Source organism: Cebus imitator, unplaced genomic scaffold (assembly GCF_001604975.1).
Source record: "Cebus imitator isolate Cc_AM_T3 unplaced genomic scaffold, Cebus_imitator-1.0 Scaffold36, whole genome shotgun sequence".
Taxonomy (NCBI): Eukaryota; Metazoa; Chordata; class Mammalia; order Primates; family Cebidae; genus Cebus; species Cebus imitator.
The window spans coordinates 4,044,211-4,062,942 of record NW_016107351.1 but is presented as its reverse complement, the minus strand read 5'-3'; the positions used below and the strand labels follow the sequence as shown (position 1 = coordinate 4,062,942).

The 18,732-nt window shown below is 59.1% G+C and overlaps 1 protein-coding gene across 11 annotated transcripts in view; it reads right to left on the bottom strand.

The window, feature by feature from the left end:
• RBFOX3 (RNA binding fox-1 homolog 3) overlaps window positions 1-18,732 on the bottom strand; it is a 511,304-nt gene that overhangs the window by 81,257 nt on the left and 411,315 nt on the right. For 5 of the 11 annotated variants that reach the window (XM_017524969.2, XM_017524976.2, XM_017524967.2 and 2 more), the window contains exon 1: window positions 10,158-10,332. The exons of 2 other annotated variants lie outside the window; for them this stretch is intronic. In XM_017524969.2, coding sequence (XP_017380458.1) covers window positions 10,158-10,262 — 105 coding nt within the window. In that variant the 5' untranslated portion in view covers window positions 10,263-10,332. Of the gene's footprint in view, window positions 1-10,157; window positions 10,695-18,732 lie in introns of those variants that run through there. 4 more of the 11 variants (XM_017524970.2, XM_017524968.2, XM_017524977.2 and 1 more) reach the window with 4 other exon arrangements.

The following is an 18,732-nucleotide window of genomic DNA, read 5'->3' as shown; positions in this document are numbered from 1 at the left end:
AAAAAAAAAAAAAAAAAAAATAAATAAATAAATAAAAATGGCTACTAGAAAATACAAATTTTCCTGTGGCAAGCACTGTATTTCTACTGGACAGCATTGCTTTGGAGCCTCTCCGAGAGCCAACCAGGCTCTGCTGAATTCCTCTGGCGGCGGCGAACTGACCACCTCACGAGACAGCCGATGCTAAAAGCATTAGCCCTGGAGACGTCCTTCGAGGTCTCCTTCCCGCTGCCATCCCACCCTCCGGTCCTGCCAGCCCTGGGCTGCCTGGTGGGAAGGGCCTATTCTAAGGCACCCACCTTCAGACTTTGAGGATGGTCAGCTAAGATCCTAGTTAAATACCCCCCGATGCTCTTAGCTGATCTTCCCGTCGGCCTTCCGAAACGCACAGTGGCTTGGCAGCGGCAGCATGACATTGAAAGTGCAGTGGGTCTGGGCGGCCCTGACCCCATCCCATCTGCTCACTGGGTGGTAGGGCAGGGGGCCTGGGAGGACGGCAGTGAGCTGAAGCCACCACTGGGTCTCGGACTTTCCCGATTTCACCCCAGGCCTGCCCCCACCGCCTCGCTGTGCAGCTGGAGATGGCTTCATTGTCTACATCATCCAGCTATCGGGATGGGACGGACTCTCCATGGGCCATCCTGAGACCCTCTCCCCGTGCTGAGTACAGAGCTTGGCACGTGCCACGTGCTGAAGCGGAGCCTGCTGGGCGGGGAGGGTGTCAGCGACATCTTCGTTACCCTTGACCCTAGGGTCACCGGATCTCCTGTTTCCTTTTGGTTCCCCTGGATTGGGTGGTCTAGTTCCTTCGAAGTCCCATCCACTCAGCTACACCGGGAGACGCAGAGGAAAACGGAGAGCGTTTTGGCTCCAAATGGGGAGAACAGGGCCTCTTCCCTGGCATGATGGTGGGGACCAGGGAAACCACCAGGGCGAAAACACCTGGTAGAAGGTGCCCCGGGGCAGGGATGAAGTGCTCACTGTCACGTAGCTGCCCTCTGTCTTGCCCTAGGGTCAGTGCCCCATGCACATGCACATAATGCACACTTACATGCACTCACTCGCCACATGCACACAGTGCACTCACACGCAGACACTCACACACACTGACACACGTCCACAATGCGCACTCACATGCCCTCACACACACCACACGCACAGTGAACTCACACGCACTCAGACACACACTGACACACGTCCACAATGCGCACTCACATGCCCTCACACACGCCACACGCACACAATGCACTCAGACACATGCACACAGACACACATCCACAATGCGTGCTCACATGCACATGCACCATGCCATACGCACACAATGCAGTCACTCACATGCACAAAGATACACACAATGCACTCACATGCCCTCACACACGCCACACGCACACAATGCACTCACAGATACACGCACAGACACACATCCACAACGTGTGCTCACATGCACATGCACCATGCCATATGCACACAATGCAGTCACTCACATGCACAAAGATACACACAATGCACACTCACATGCACTCACACACACCACACACACACAGCGGACACTCACAAAGACACACACACAATGCAGTCACTCACACACACTGACACACACAATGCACGCTTACATGCACTCACACAATGACACATGTCCACAATGCAGTCACAGTGACACATAATGCACACTCACATGCAGTCACCCACATACACTCACACACAGACACACATCCACAAGGCACACTCACATGTACTCACACACACTGACACATGCACACAACGCAGTCACTCATGCACACATACACTGACACAATGCACAACCACTCAGACGCACACACACACTTGCCCCCCTCAGGATAGGGCCCGGCACAGTGAGGAGCAGGTGACATCTGTCTAAGTGAGACTGAGGCCTAGGAGCAGGCGACCTGGGGGGCCCAGCAGAGCTGAGCTTCCCCTCACAGGGTGACACCATGAACTCAGCAAAATGGACCTTCATCCGCAGCGGCCTCTGCCTGGACCGGTTCCTCCTCCCCTGCTTGCGGGCCTCAGCTCAGGGCCTCCTCTGCCCCTCTGCGAGGCCCCCACACCCTCCCAGGCATGCCCCTGCCCACTGTTCTCTCTTCCTTCCTTCACACCTGGCAAGTCTACCTGCCTCTTTAAAACACACCCTATCTCCCTTCCCCACCCGCGTGATAACTCCGCCAGGGCAGGGGGACTCACAAGGGTCTGACACAGGGCTGAACCGCACGTGGGCGGTGTGAGGTCCCTCGCCCTGAGCACCTGCCATTTACCTACTGGCATCCTCACTCTTCCAGATAAGGAAACCAAGGCCCCAGGGACCCCCGGGAGCTCACTCTAGGCCACCAGGCTGGTCACTGAAAGGGCCCACGACAGCAGCCTACCCCACCCATCCCCCTCCTTTGGAGTCCCTGTCATAATGGCTTCAGATGGACACGGACCTATGACCACTCCCAAAGAGTGACTCTCCCAGGATCTCCTGGTGTGGGCGCTGGCCGAGCGTGGGGTGACTGGGGTCCTCTCCTGCTGGCATGCTGCCCACTGGAGTGTGAGGCTCCTTCCTGTCTCCAGGCCTGGCAGACATGCCGCTGGGAACAGCCTCTCCTGCCCGGCCACCCTGGCTCCCCACTGCTCCCCGGACGAGCTCCCCAGGGTCAGATGCTCCAAGCTGACTCACGACTCAGATGCTGGGCACGCCCAGCTGCCGGCTCCTGGGGTGGCGCCTCTGAGGGTGGTGAGAGGCTGGGCTGAAGGCCGGGACTGGTGCTGGGCAGGTCCGGGCTGTGGGGCGCAGCGGCCTCGGCAGCCCCAAAAGCTCTCCGGAGAGAAGATGTAACACCCTGCCTGAGAGCCCCAGACACAGACACCTGGGCTGGAAGGGCAAGACGGCTGGTGGGTCCCCACCCCCTCTGACCTCCTGGGGGCTCTGGACACACCCGCACAGCCAGGGATGCAGAGATGTGTGCCTGTCGCCCCAGGGACGAGTGCTGTGGTTGAATTGTGTCTGTGAACCCCAGAAAGGGCCGGACAGGGTCGTTTTCTCCCGACTCTAAACGCAGGGCCTACCGCAGTGCATGGCCCAAACAGCAGCGCCAGGAGGAACTGGCGGGAGGCTGGCCTCTGGCAGCGGTGACCCCCACCTCTTTCCTTCTCGTCTGTGGATTCCCTGAGCCGTGCTGGGATCCCAGGGCGAAGGCGTGGTCCTTGGGTACAAAGATCCTGCCTGTCCCCCAGAGGTCTGGGCCCAGCAGAGACAAGACTTGCTTCAACGCCCTTCCATGGCTGTCGGGCCCATTCCTGTTGCAGCTGGTAGGGGACCCACTGGCCACGGTTGGACTGGACCCGCTGGCACCAGAGCCCCAGTACCCCCAAAGCGGGGCCCATGGCATGAGCCCAGCAGCTCAGGAGAGCAGCCCCAGGCTTCCTGCCCAGGCCCAAGCCCCTGGCCCCAACTGGGTTCTGCTGCCGGGAGGGACAGTGAAACCAAAGACCATGTTCCAGCTTTGCTGGTCACACAGGAAGTCGGAGTCAGTCCTGTGGTCTTGAGTGACACGATTTGTAAGATCCGCACAGCCCCCGACGAAGCCAAGTCACCGCTGGGCACGTGGGATGGTTGGAGGGGGTTACCCAGGGGCCCAGTTAGAACCTGGAGGACGAAGAGGGGCTGGAATCTTTGGGGAGGAAGTAAGGGTGGTTCTCCCCAAAGGAGAGAAGCAGAGAAAAAAATGACTGTAGCAGAGAGCAGAGGAATTACGCAGAGAAGGAAGAAGGCGGCGAAGAGGGAGAGGAAAAGCATGGAACATTCTAGGGGCCACAGCTGATCATGAAGGCAGAAGAAAAAGGGTTAAGACCAGTTAGGAAGCTCCAGACAGGTACTCCAGAGAAGGAGGCCCAGAGAAGAGACAGACGGTGACCTGACAGCTCCTTCACAGACGTCCAGCTGCTGTCCCAGCTGGGTCGGAATCCCCTAGCCTCTCCCCATCCCCACCGACCCCACCATGCCCCCTGGGTCCCACACCGCCAGGCGCCCCGAACCTCCTTCTGGATGCCTGCCCATGGGACTGCCTGTCCTGGTCCAGGTGCCACATGGCCTAGCCTGGGCTGAGCTGGGTGCCAGGGGTTGCGGGCACCTCCCCAGAGCTGGCCCAAGGCCACCAATGGCCTCCTCCTCTCACCCCCACCCTCTCCCCACCTTCAGAACCTGATATTCTGCTTTAAGCCAACTTTGGGTTGTGTCCCCAGGACCAGAGGACAGGAGACAGAAGGGCACGTGGGCCGGGCTATCTTGGCCTCCACCTCCTCCAAGGACAGCAGCCGTTTGTGCTTCCCGAGTTGTGTGGCTCAGCGTCTGCCCCGCAGGTCTGGCGGGCAGCAGACACCCTGCTGTGCCAGGGTGGAGAGGAGATGCGAAGGCACATTCATTGTGCGGCCGCATCGTTCCTCCCTGCCCTCTGGTAACCTCCCAGCATGCTGAATGGCCATCAGCTTACCCTCCTCCTCCCCGCCTTGAGCTAAAACTGCTCCTCTGGTCCATACCAGTTAGACAGCCAGGGGCACACTGGCACTGCCCACGCTGCCCACCAAGCCAGGGTCCTCAGGTGGGACAGGTGGGAATGGGCATTCTCTCCATTTCCACCCCAGAGCCTGGGTGCATTGCAGGTGGACCCAGTTCCTAGACTCTCCGTGGGCAGAGGTGGGGGATACGTTCGTGGAGTGAACATTTTACTAGTGATTCCTGGGAATGGGGCATGATTCAAACCTTAGTATGCTCAGCCATCAAGATGAGGCTTTGTGGCCTCTTTAACAGAGCTGAAAAATCCTACCACCCCGTGAGAGGCAGAGTTAGCTATTCTCCATTGCCTGGACCATCCCTGGCCCCCGCCCTCTCTAGCCCTTGAGATATACACATCTGTCCACATTGGGAGGAGCCCTGGTCTCTGGGCAGAGACGACCCACAGGGAAGTTGGAGGTCCAGGGCTGCTGGCCCCAAACAGCGCGCATGCTTCGCTGGGTCTCAACACTGAGTGACCTGCCACTCTTTCTCCAAGCAGCTTCCATCTGTGCCAGGAGCTGGAGCCTTCTCCTTGGCCATCAATGCCCAGCTCCTACCTGCTCCTTCCCACCTGCCACGTCCACCATCCAGCCAGAGCTCCCTGCTTGGAGAAATCCACTCACCCCATGGAACAAGACACCACATGGAGGATTCCGAGACAGGACCCTTCCACTTTCCCGAACCCAGAGGAATCTCCTAACCGTTGCTGGGTGTCAGGGTTCAGGGGAGATCAGGCTAAAGACCTGCAGGAAAGCTGAGAAAGAGCTTAAACCACAAGAAGCCTCCAGACAATGCATGCTTTCTTCTGCACATGGCCAACAAAAGTGGTTGGAAGGGGACCAGAACGTCCTGAATCTTCGCTGTTCAGGAGAAAGCGACATGGACTCGAGCCCCAGTTCTAGAATCTGCTGCCTGGACTGGAATCCAGGTTCTGCTTCTCAGCAGCTTCCCGAGTCAGTATGTTACCTAACCTCCCTGTGCCTCAGTTTCTCCAATAGGAAATGCGCACATCCACACTCTCAGCAGATTCCAAAACACACTTCAGCTGCCAGGGGAAGAACCCACCAATGTAAATGAGATACTTCAGTAACCAAATGACATCAGGGTCAAGAGGTTTCACCTGCATAGACTCGCGGCTCAAAGCCACGGCCACGCGCTAACCTTTTCCCCTAATCCTTCCCAGGGAGTGAGGGCTCAGGCCTGCTTCATGGGTTCCTTCAGAATAAACATCACCTGAGCTCAACTACTTGTCTGGTTAAATTCTCCCGTTAACAGGACAGTGTTTCAGATGTGGTTGCAGCCAGCACCCCAGACCCGGACAGCAGTGGATACTGAAGATGCCAGGGGTACATGGTGCAGTGCTGTGCCCTTCTCCCCGCGCCGGCCAGCGGTGGGCTACTCTCTAGCCACCCATGCTGACCCGTGAGCCAGCGTGTCTCAGACGGGGTTCCTGGAATCCCACCAAGTCCACGGGGGACACGCCAACAGCCCAGGGAACAGAGACGGAACGCAAGGTGCAAGGGGCGGTGCTGCGTCTGCCACAGTAATTAATCCTGATTAAAAATGCCTGTGATTAGCAGCCTCCCTACCTTAGAGGGAAGACAGAATGATTATTAATAAGAACGGTGCCTCCTAATGAATCTCAAACCAGACCCCAGAATCCCCGGGCCCCTCGGTGGAGCCTTCGGGTTCCACAACCGGAGGGAATGTGCCCTGCTATCAGCAAGTCCAAAACGCCATGGCCAGGCACCGTGACGCTGCGCGGAAACGCCGCATCCTCCACGGAAGCTTCTGGTGCCTGGTGAGGCTCACCTCGGCGAGGGAGGCTATCTGTGATTTCACCTTGATTGAGCACAGACGGAGGGCGAAAGCAACAGAATTCACGACGCGCCCCCAGGAAGCCTCCAGGTCTTCTCAGGGCTGGCCCCTCTCCCCCGGCCAGCCCCCTCTCCACCTCTTACAGTACGTTAAGACCCTCACAGCCCTCTCCCCCAGAGCCATTTCCCGGCTTGCCATCGGGTGGAATAAGATTCTCTTTTATAGGACACTGCAGTTTAATAATAAAGTAATTACCGTGACAAAATCCAATTTTTTCAAGCTTGGGGTTTTTTTCCCTCCTATCCTCTAAAACTTGTTCCACCGGAGGCCCAGGCTGGGCATCCCAGGGTGCCCTGCTGACAGTCTCGATTATCAGATAAGCTCCTTCTTGCCCTGAAAGGTGACCAGTATCAGCCCCACCCCTCCTCACTGGCCACAGTGCACCAGCAACAAAGCCTCAGGATTCCCAGGAGGGGTCAGGTGTGGGGGGACCATGGCACCCTGCAGGGAGCTAGGCTGGCCCTAAGTGGGGCTCCTGGAGGTGGGCTGAGTGGCCAGGAAAGCCTCAAAGGGCGTGAGTGGGTACGGCCCAGGATCACCCCTCATGAGCTCTCAACAAATGCCAGAGCCCAAAGCACAGCTGGAGTTCTGGTGTCAGGTGACCCAAAGTCATCCAGGGAGGGTCAGAACTCAGCAGTATCACCACCGGGCCGGGAGAGGGGCTGAGAAGACAGAGGGTCCAACAACAAGTGCCTCTGATAAATCACAGAATTGTGCTGCCTCAGGGGGGACACGCCCCATCCCCAGCCTGCCTGGGGTCCCACCCGAGGCAGCAGGAAAAGGCTAATGCCTCAATAGATCAGAATTCCGCTGGGTGAGGTTTTAGTTGGTAATTTCCAGTTTGAAAGACTACAGGCTTAGAAAGCGTGCCTGTTTAAATGCTGCATCTTAATGCGCCTCCAACTACATCTCCTGTCTTGCTTGATTTCACGTCTTTTGCTCCCGCTCTTGTTATCAAATGTGCTGTTGAGATTGAATATACAGCCTACATATGGCGCCAACACTCACTCACGCAGAGGACCTGCAGCCCCCACCTGGGAGGCTGGAGCACCGCCAGCTCTCATTTCTGGAGGCCCGGGTGGGTGCAGCCCCAGCCCGTCCTCGTGCGGCCACTACTCCCAGGGGCTGCTGCTGGCTCTGGCTCTTCCAAAGGTGGTTTGGGATAAGCGGGGTCCCAAACTGAATTTGTTTTCTAACGGCCCTGGACTGCCCCAGCTGTGTGTACTCCCATAAAAACACACACCCACAACTAGCCAGGGAATGGCTGCATTCTAGGCCTTTCTGAAGCCCACTGAGACACACGGCCAACCACCCCAGCAGAACAGCGGCGGGCGAGGGAAGGAAGGTAGGTGGTTCAAAGCCCGGTGCAACGGCAGGCGACGGTTTTCCCAGGGACAATTTGGGATGGCTACAGCTCCTTGGAGATCCTTTTGCCTTCCCACTGGCCCTACAGAAAGCTCCAAATGCCACAAGTCAGGGATGCATTCACTTAGCACTGGAGAAATCGGGGTGTCTTCCTCATGGGTCATGTTGGTGGACACACCCCAACTATGAGCACCAGTCCAGCTCCATCAAGACAGCGCCAAATGTGTGGCTGCCATTTTTGAAGGCTTGCCTCTACGTCATTTTAACTCAGCCCTCACATTCAGCCTGTGAGGACTATGCCATCCAAGGAAGACACTGAGGTTCGGAGTGGTGAAGTCACCAAGACAACAGAATCGGTAAGCCAATGGATTGGTCTCCAGTGCAGGACTCTTACTCTGAACCCGACTCTACCTGTAGAACCCAAAGCTGCTGCGCCGGGGTGGGTGCAGGGCAGATCCTAGCTACTGGGAGTGTGGTCTGCCCCAGTAACCTCGCCTGGGCACCCCAGAGATTCCCGTTCTGTGCTCCTGGAAAGCCGGGAGGGGCTGGGGACTCGCCCTGGGAGGCCTATCCTGACTCCCCGTGATTCAGTGTCAGCTGGGAATTTGGGGCGATGGTCACGGCCTGAGCTTGGACAACTTCCTGTCTATGGGTCTGGGGGCTCCCCAGTGGCTCCTGGGCTGTGTCCAGGGGTCCCCAGATGTCACAGGTGGTCCTGGGAAGGTGACAACAAGGCCAAGGGCCCCGGGCTGTAGGCCACTGCCAGCCACCTTCTGCTCCTGCACCAGCCTCTGCTCCACAAGTCAGGGATGCATTCACTTAGCACTGGAGAAATCGGGGTGTCCCTGATTTCTGCAACAGTCTCCTGCCCTCTGCAGTTGCTAGTTTGGCAATCCCTAATGCAAGGGCCCTTGCAGCAGGCTGACCCAAGTGCTCGGCAGCCCAGGGGCTAGATGCCCTGGGCCAGCTCAGAAGGCCTCATCTTTGCCTTCTCCGTCCATTGCTCCTCCTAAACCACCGTCTGTAGCTCCGTGGAGGGCCCAAGGGGGACAAACAGGTAAGAACCCATCACCCAAAGGCCCAGACCCCTGGAGTCTCTCATTGTCTCCAACACACACACACACACACACACTCTCTCTTTCTTCTCCATTCCTCCTTCAACCCTTCAACGTGTGCATGGAGCCGGGGGGTGGGGAGACCTCTCCATGTGGATTCTCGGCCTGGCCTGGCCAGCTTCCTTGGGGTGGGCACGGCTATGCCCTCTCCCTCCAGTCTCCAAGCCCAACACAGGGTGCAGTACAGGGCCTATGGAAACCCTCCCACTGGGCCCGGCAGGCCCCAGGATGCAGCCTGAAGCACTCACAATCCCACCAGGCTCCTCCAGCAGCCGCCCCCACCCCTGCAGGCCCAAGCAGAGGGTGAGAGTGGGAACAGAAAAGAAGGCAGACGCCACAGCGCCGGGAGGGAGGGGCAGGCCCAGAGGTGTGGGCAGCCAGGGTGGGTGAAGCCAGGGTACTAAAGCCCAGGCCAGGCTGGCGACAGGAACCGCGGCCCACAGAGGCCGAGGGGCCTGGGGGAGACGAAGGAGTCCCCCTCTGTCCCCAGTGCAGGCCTGGGACTGCACTAATTCCGCATTGGGTGGCAGCGAGGACCCCCGCCCCCTCCCCCCACGCCCTGGCCGGCCGGCGGGCAGGCGGCTGCTGCTGTTCTGTGCGCACTTCCCCGCGGGCGCCCTGGGGATGTGGGGGCTCAGAGTCGCCGACTTTCCTTCCCCCACCCAACCCCAACTTGCCAGCCGGAGCTACTGCGCAGCCCCCAAGACAGCAAAAGTCTGGCCCCAGCCCCCTCCCCGGCCAGAGCTCGTGGGGCCTCCCTCGCCTGGCGGGTGGCCCGCCTCCCCGGAGGCCCGGCGCGCGGTCTGCGCTGCAGCAGAGCTCGGCGCCTCCACCGCCGCCTCCGCGCGGCCCCCCGGCTTTCCCGACGCTGCTGGGGAGAATATCCGGCTCCCCGCCCCCGAGTCCCCAGCGGCCCGGCGCGAAGTTCCCCAAAGTGACCTGGGCGCCGAGAACCCCCGCCCCCTCCCCTCGGGCTTCCCCGGAGACTCCGCCCGCCGCCCCCTCCCGCGCCTTCGGAAAAGTTGCGAGCGACGCCCCAAACTCCGGCCCCCCAGCCCCGTACTGCACGCGCCCCGGGCGCCCCCGCGCAGGGGCGCAGTTCCCCCTACCCCAGCCCAGGCGCCATGACGCGGGGAGCGGAGCGCAGGCCCCCGGCGGCGGCGCGGAGGCGGCCAAGTGCGGGGCGTGGGCAGCAGCGCGGGGCGCACGTGCGCCGGGCCGCGGGCCGGGGGCCGGGGGCCGCTTACCTGTTGGAGGTAGAGGAAGGCGGGCGGGCAGGGCACGGAGTGCGGGAGCATGCTGCCGGAGTGGGACAGCAGGAGGCAGCCGGAGTTCGCCATGGAGCACAGCATGGGGCGGCAGGGGGGCGCCCGGCGGCCGGAGGAGGCTCTGCGCTCGCTGCGTCCCTCGGAGTGTGCGCGCGCCCTGCCTCCCCGGCGCCCTCCCGGTCTCTCCTCCTCCTCCTCTTCCTCCGGGCCTCCCCTCCCCCTCGTGGCGCTCTTTAAGAGGGAGGCATCGAAAGGAGAGCGGCGCGCCTCGGCCGGGTGCTCCCCCTACCCGGGCGGGGAGGCTGAAGAGAGCGCGCGCGAGAATACGGCCAGAGACAGTCTGTGCGCGAGAGATCGGGCGAGCGGGCGAGAGCGGGAGTCAGTCACTTTGGAGCCTCCGGAGCCCTGTCTGCAAAGAGTGGTGCGTGTGCGTGTGTGAGTGCGCGCGTGTGCGCGCGTGTGTAGCGGTGGGAGGGGGAGTCCCTGGCGTACTCCAACATCAAACGGAGCCCCGCGCGGAGGAAGAGAATCCGGAGCGACGGCACAACAGCTGATCCCACACTTAACCCCTCGCCCGCCGGCGCCGGGGCAGCCCGCCGTTCCGCCCTCCCACGCTCGGGCCCCCGCGCGTCCCTCTTCCTCCCACTGCCAGCAGTTGCTCCCGGCCTTGAGGTCCGGAATCTCCCTTTGCCCCCGCTCCGTCCTCCGGCCGCTGCGGAGAGGAGGAGCGGCTCCGCCGGCTCTGCGGCCGACCGACCGGAAGGCGCCTCGTCCTGCTTGGCGTTCAGAGAAGCGCCTCTCCTAAGGGAGGCCGGCTCAGTGGCGGGGATGTCGGTGATGTAATGAGGGCATCTACGCAGAGGCTTCCGCGCTGGGGAAGCTTCTCGGGCTGCCCAGGGCTTGGAAATCCAGACTGAGCCCCCAGGAGGGCCTCCTGCCCTCCTGCTGGCCCCCAGACCCCATCACACATCCCAGGCTCCTGCCACACGCACCTGGTCTTGTGGATACAAGATGGGGGTGGGGGACACGGGCACAGGCCACAATGCATCCTCCCCTCCTTGTACCCAGGCACACTGGACTTGATGTGTTTCGATCCCACGGCCAGGCGTGCACGTCTCCACCTCCCTGCCCACTCAGCGCGTGGCAGAGGTCTCGGCATTGCCCCTTGTTCCACCGTGTGCACACACCTGCAGCTTCGGCGGCCACATGCACACCCACTGGCCTGCCACGAGTCCACATTCACCAGCCCCCCTGGGCCAGGACAAGCCACAGGTGCGCTTGGCTGCAAGAGGAATGGGCAGCCAGTGGGGTCACGCCTAACCTCGCGCCTTCCAGGAAAGGGGCAGATCCCAGGCGCCCAGTACCCGTTCTGAACCCACCTGTCCTACCTCAGGGCACCTGTGTTTCTGCTCCTCTCACTGTAGATAGTGAGCCCTGAGCTCACAGGGAGGCTGGCCTGGGACCACGTGGTGGTGGGCCGGGCGGTCATGGTGGACCTTTGCTGTGTGATTTCAGGAAGGTGGATTGTCCCCTTGGAGTCTTGGTTTCCACATCCAGCCCAAGAGATGGGTGGGATGTTATCCAAGGTCCCTGTTGCACCCACTGAGGACACGCAGCCCGAGGGCCATTGAGGAAGAGGGAGCAAGGAGGGAGGGAGAGAAGGGTGGCCTCTCCAAGCCCGGTTTAGGAGGCTCCATTTGAACGAGGCAGATGGGTGCGGGCACCTGGGACCACTCTCTCAGGTGCCCCATGTTCATCTTCCTCGTGGAGGAATGGGGATGTGGAGTCTGGGACGAAGGCAGACCAGGGGAAGGACAAGGCTGGGGGAGAGACGAGGTGGGTGAGCTGGCCATCTCGCCATGTGGTTCGACCTTCTTCTGAAATCCTGCTCTGTGGTCCCTGTGGGGTGATGCTGGCATAGGACAGGGATGGGGGCTTGTCTGGCTCCCTGGGGTCTTGGCTATGGACTTGATGAGGCCTTCCCTGCTGTCAGTACCTTGGTCTCTCAGCCTAGGACAGTGGTGGGGTTCCCGGAGCAAAGGCCTGGGCCAGGAGGGTGAGGCCAGGTATAGCATTTGTAAGCTGCACCTCGAGAAAGGGCTTCCGGTGAGTGAGTGTGGCACCTGGAACTGGCCCTGGCTGCCTCCCTCCTGAGTCAGGTTTTTCTGGCTTGTTCAGATGCCATCCCTCTTTTGTCTTCTCTGGGCATCTGTCCGTCACCACTGCCCTGCTGCCTCTTCCCTAGAAGATGCTCAGGAATCCAGGACAGCCCCATAGCATTCAGTCTAAACCCATGCTCCAAATCCACCCTGCCTGTGAATGATTTGCTCATTAATTTGCCATTGTGACCAAGTATCTCTGTGGAATCAAGGCCTCATCCCTTCCAGAAGGGGATGGGAGTGCTTCCTAAGCCATGCCTGACGCAGAGCCACTCTGAGTCAACTCTACTGTTTTTCCTTATTGAGAAGCCACTATGTGCAGTTACTGTAGTCTGTGCTGGGGCTGCAGAAATCAAATTCTCTGCCCTGAAGTGAGCACACTGTCTAGTGGGGAAACCCAGCTGGTAAATGAAGACTGCAGCCTAATGTTGTGAGAGCTCCGGCAGCCCAGGACAGGGCGCGCTCAGATCTGGGGTGGGGCTGGGGAAGGTTTCCGGGAGGCACCCCGGAGCTCAGTCATTGGCCTGAAGAAAGCCGGGTGGTCCCTCCTGTCTGACTGTGCTTCACTTCTGGCAGCCCTGCACCTGGTCACCTGTGTGCCTCTCTGCCCAGCCACCTGCCTTCCAGCCGCGCCTCCAGATTGCACTGGGCCTGGGAGCATGTCTGGACACCTGCCTCCATCAGGCAGCTCATCACACCCAGCTCCAGAGGACTGACAATAGCAGAACAGAATGAAAAGACCTCCGGAAAAAGGAGCCGAACAACGTGTGTGTCTGGCTTATTTCTCGGGACGGGGGCTGTGCTCCCTGCCTCTCAGGCTGTGCTTCAGCACCAGCCAGCTACCAGCAGCACACACCTCAGTGCTCTGCTGTGATTGTTTCAGAGTCTCACGCAGGCCTGACTGTGCCGACCCCACCAGCAGGAGCCGTGCCCTCATTACCTCCTACCTCCGGTACCTGGCACCAGGGTGGTGCAGAGTTCTTCAGGTCCCCTAGGCCCTGTGCAGCCCTCCCGAGTCCCTGGTGCCTCGTGGACTGGGGTGGGTGGCCCTGAGCAGGGATGGGGGAAGCCTGTGCTCCTGGTGGCTCTGCTGCCCCCGCTCTCCCAGGGCGGAGGGAGGCTGTGCACCGGGAAGAGCTGTCACTCCGGTGCTAATATTCACTCCTTAAAAAAAGAGGCAAGGAAAAAATATCCCATTCGCCCTGAATCTGCGAAGGGCCTTGTTAGGCAGGCAGGAACTGAGCTGTAATTATTTCTGCGCTCCTGGGCACCTCTATAAATACCAGGCAAGGGAGGCACCTCAAAAGGTTCTGATGGTTCCAAGGCCTTGGAGATTTCCTGGCTCCTTCCCGCCCCCATCCTGTGTCACCTTTCCTGGTAGGGGCCCTGGAGGGTGCAGGCACTGCCTCTCCTCCAGTTGGGCAGGGCTTGTCTTCCCCAGCTTCCCTGAGCATGCCTGCCTGGGAAATCCTGGCCCACGTAACCTTGCCGGATGCCCTGAGTGTTTTCAGTGTGTACCTCTGTGAAATGGGTACAGAGGGTTCTCCCTGGGAGAGCATTTGCTAGAAAGTATACAGGGGAATACTAGCCTCCAAGGTGGCCTGTGCCTTTAACAAAAGGTGGGCCAAATGAGTCCTGTGCTCAGATGACTTGGGGGAGTATTTTTTATGACCCCTACCCACATCCTTTGGAAATTCCCAAGGAAGCAACTCCACACTCCCTTTAGGGGATGAAGGGGGGCGAATACCTCTTCCTCCTGCCCCTCTTTCCCCATCTGGGTGCCCAGGCTGACTGTCCTTAGGTTTTCCGTGAGCCGTGAGGACAGTGGAGCTTGCCAATGGTGTCCCAGGACAAGGAGTGAGCTCAGAGTCTCTGGTTGCAGCTGGGCTCAGCCGCACCAAGCTGAGTCTTAGTCAACAAATACATGGTGCTTTCCACAGAGCCAGACCTTCCGGCCCCAGCTCTGGGGTATTTGACCTGGGCTTGGGCATGAGCACTGAGGGATGAAAGGGGCAGAGTGGCAGAAGAGGATCGCCACAGTGGGGTGGGGAACGCATGGCTCAGGGCAGGGAGGGTGTGTGGGGAGACCAGGAAGCCACTCTGACCAGCCAGAGTCCTGTCACCACGGAACACTTTCCCTGGGAAATTACTGTCCCGACTTGCAGCCCGGGCAACAGGGTTGGAGTCAGGGAAATGTCCAGATTCCCAGAGGAGGCGGCTTCCGCTTTGTCCTGGCCTGTTTAATTTCACTAGAAGGACAGAAAAGCCGGCAGAGGATCCCTGCAAGCAGGAATGAAGCAAGCCCAGGGACCAGCCTTTGGTGCAGCCCTGGCTGGCGGGGCCTCCCTGGAGGTGACCAGCAGAGGGCCCACTCACACCGCCTTCACTGGCCGGCCTTCGAGAAGGGGCCACTGGGGTGCTCCCCACCCTCAGCCCCCTCTGCCTCCCTCTGCCAGGGGTCCTCAGCCGGGCAGAGGGAAAGCTAAGCCCAGCTCAGGCTTCTGGGGCCAGCACCCACCTTCCAGCTCAGCGGGGGTCCCCCACCCACTGGCACTGTCCCTCTGGCCCCAGCAGAGACTGCAGCAAAAGTAAAAATCGGTGTGCAAAGGAAGTTTATTTATCTGTTTAATTAAGAGGCGTTTGCCAGCCACATTCGGGTCCATCCGTCTCACTTACAACCATGTCCCAGCAAAATTAAACATAATAAATACAGGGAGGCTGAAAGCGAAGGGCACACTTGAGATATATGGGCAGAGCCAGGAGTTGCACAGGGTTGCAGTTATAAGCACATCTTTCTTTTGCAAGTTCCTCTCCCCTCGGGGGCCCAGGAGCCGAAGGAACGCGCTCAGAGAAGGGGCCGTGGGTGCCGCTCACTCTGCTCTTTCCACCCAGCACTGTTGCCAAGCTTTATTTATTTTAAATGAGCCCCCAGGACTTCTCCCTTCTCCTCTTCTGTGGAAGGGGAGCAAGCTCTGCACTGGGTAGAAGGAACATCTGAAAGCAACCAGCGCTGTGATGTTCCACTCCAGGGCTCGGTGGGTAAGAGGCCTCGGAAGCTGCAGCCCTGGAAAGCTCATTGCCAGCTCCTGCTGCATCTGGGCCACGAGCTCCTGGCAAGGAGGCAGCCTGGGCTGAGCCGAGCCTGGGAGAAACAGATCTTTGGTCTTCAGTGCCAGCTGTGGCCAAGCCACCATTTGGCAAACTGGCCCTAGAATCCCACAGAAGCCAAAGGAGGAAGAGGGGGGCACTCTGATTTCTGTCTCTCATCTGAAGGCTCAAGAGCCTGGCTATTTGCTTAAACTTCCCAGGAACAGGAGCACACAAAGGGAGAAAATGGCAATTTATGATTATTGATTGCTCTCTGTAACAATACCTTGTATCTGCTCAGTGCTTTCCTAACCTTTTTGGAGAGCCATAATGTAACTCACTTGATCATCACAAGTCAGGCGGGAAAGGTGTCATGGTGCCCATCTGATAAGTGATGACACTTTTAGGGTCACAGAGGTGGTCCAAGGTCACACTACCTAGAGGCAGCGTCTGTGCCAGGAGGTGAGACTTGCAGCTTGGATTTATGGGAGGCCTTTTCTTCCCTTCGACTACCATGCTAGGCTCATGCCCTTCTGCGAACATGCTCATCATTAGCCCTTGGCGCTCTGTCTCCTAACAGGATCCACCCCAAACCAAATCTGTTAATGTAATAGTCATTTGCAATAGCTTGGGCATTTACTAATCACACCGCTGCTCCGTCTGTGCGGCAATTATCTTGCATTTCCTCTTTCTCATTAGGCAGGAGGTCGAGAGGACTCAGTGGGTTGCTGAGCCCAGTGATGACACCAAGGAAAGGAGCTGCCGCTGGACCGAGGAAGCCCTTCCTCAGCGTTCCTAGCTGATCTTCTGCACAGCGCTCAATTTCCTGGGCCCTCACCCCGCGTTCAGCCTGACCCACCAGCCCTGAGCCCTCCTGTCCTGTCCAAGCCTGTGCATGGGTACTTGGTACCCTTGTGCCCAGACCATGCATGGCCACAGGAAAGAGAGTCCTGAGCGGCTTGGGAAGTTGTATATTTGCTTGGAGATGATGACTCCAGCTCGGACTGGGTGCCCAGTGAAATGCCCCTGGATGGTTTGGTCCCCGGTGCAGACATGACTGATGACAGCCTTTGCTCCTGCCAGGGTAGGGATCACAGGACACCAGCCAAGGAAAACCTGCCTCACTCACTGCTCCACGCGGCCCACCCAGGAGGCACTCGGCACTAAAGCCACTCCCAGTACCCCCTCTTGCTGTCCTTCAGTATCAGGGTCAACTCCAGCCTCTTGCTTTGAGTCCACCTCCTTCCCCCAGTCACAAAACACAGCAAAGAAGAAAAAAGCCCTCAGGGACGAGGGTGATGGGGCTGGAAAGGGAAGTGGCATCACGCCGTCCAGCCCCGGCCTTCTAGCTGGCAGTCACCAAAGCCTTCAGGGACACGTGCTGTCTTTTCTTTTCCCTCTTGAAGCTCTCCACTGGGGGACACCCTGCCATTTCTCCGGGGAGCCCAGTTAGGTTTTTATCACCCGGACTGCCAAGAAATTCTGCCTCATGTTGCACACAAACCTTTTCTGTCTTAATTTTATTCAAAGGGTGAAGCCTTTGAAAGAGTGACAAGGGGGATCTTAGAAGCTGAAGCCGTCACCCCCTGTGACTCCCAGGAGGGATGGGGCCAGTCACCAGAGCTTGTAGAGCGAAGGCGTGTGTAGAGGGAGGGGTCTAAGCGGGCACAGCTCTGGCAAACTGAGTAGGGAACAGGAGCCCCGCCTGCTCAGGGCGTCCAAAAGGGGAGATTGGACACACAATGTGGGTACAATTTGGGTTGCTCCCTTGCTGTGGCCGGCATGAATTTGCATCATGTTCGGTGAGAGTCGAACTGAGGAAACGGAGCATTCAGGGTTCCTGGGTAGAGACCCACGGGAAGAGGTCAAAGTTGGTTCTTTCATCAGCAGTGGGGGCGGGGTGGGGTCTGAGCTGAGGCCTGGGTGGAGGCAGCAAGGGTCTATCTCCAGCAATGAAGTCTCTGGGTGCCCCCTTTGCCATCCATTTTTAGAAAATCGTACTTAACGGAGAAACCAATGCCCCTTCTCCAGCACTGGGCAAGGAGAGGCCTGAAGGAGAGAGGCCAGGTATAGCACTGCAGAGAGGGAATGATGGCCAGGGGCTACCCCACTCCCAAGGACAGGGAAGCTAGACCTCCAAACTGAACAGACCTGAAAGGCTGGATAAAGCATCTGCCTGCGGCCCCAGCCCCAGCACTCAGTGAGTTAAGAGGCCTCCGGAAACAGAATGTGAGGGGTGGGCACTCTGCTCGTCCCCTGCCCCTTCGTGCCCCCTAAAGCCAAAGCGTCAGCTCATTAAAAGCTCATTAGGAGCCCAAGGCACACAAAGGCCCAGAGAGGCGTTACTGTCCTGGCATAGTATGTGGCCCTGGGGAGGCCGATGCACTGTCAGGTGGCCGGTGCCAAGCTGCAGACAGGAGCCGGGCCACGGAGTGATGAGGCGGCCGGCGGCAGGAGGTGGGGGTGCAAGGCTCTTCCAAAGAGGCGTCATGGGAGCTGAGCCTGTCTTAGGACTCAAGGGGGTGGGGACAAGCATGTCTGCCGGGAAGCAAAGGAACAGACGCAGACGGTAACCTGCAGGCTCACCTGCCCACAGCTCCACAATCATAGAGGCCAGACACCAGTTCCTTTCTCAGGCTTTGAGAGCAGTGAGAAGGGAGAGTTAGACATGGCACTGGGCAGCCGCTTCCTTCCCGGCAGCCTAAGACACACCAGGGAAGTTGCGTGAGTTGCTGCTGGTGAGCAGAGATGGGGCAGTGGATGCTGGTACGTTTTAGTCCCTAACAGTTGCCGAAGAGCAGGGGAAGTGGCCTGTCTGCTGGGTGTGGGAGCTGGTCTTGAGTTAGGTGTGAGGCTACTCTGGGGGTACTGCCCCTGCAGTACTGCCCACTGCCCTCTCCTCCCTCTTGATCCTGAGAGGAAAAGCCCCCCCCCCCGTTTCCTGATCCACTCTAGCATTGGGGTCCAGGGATGTTCTGGCACCAACACAGCTCTACAGTTCCAAGGCATGAGGTTTCTGAGAATTCACTGGCAAGGAGGTTTTGGGAAGTTGGCAGCCAGCTGAGGGCCCTGTGCTGCTCTTAGCAGCTCCCGGCCTTTCCTCCCACTGAGAGTTGCTGCATCAGGATTGGGGTGGGGGGGGGGGTGTCTGTTCCTGCTCTTCCTTCCCTAGGATGCTGTGACTTTTGATTCCTGCTTGATTAATATACAGCCAACAGAGACTGTATTTAAGGAGCTTTAATTCTCTCAGGTCACCAAACTCGGGAGCAGCAAAGCTGCAAGGAGCCAGCCCCGCAATAGGTCAAACA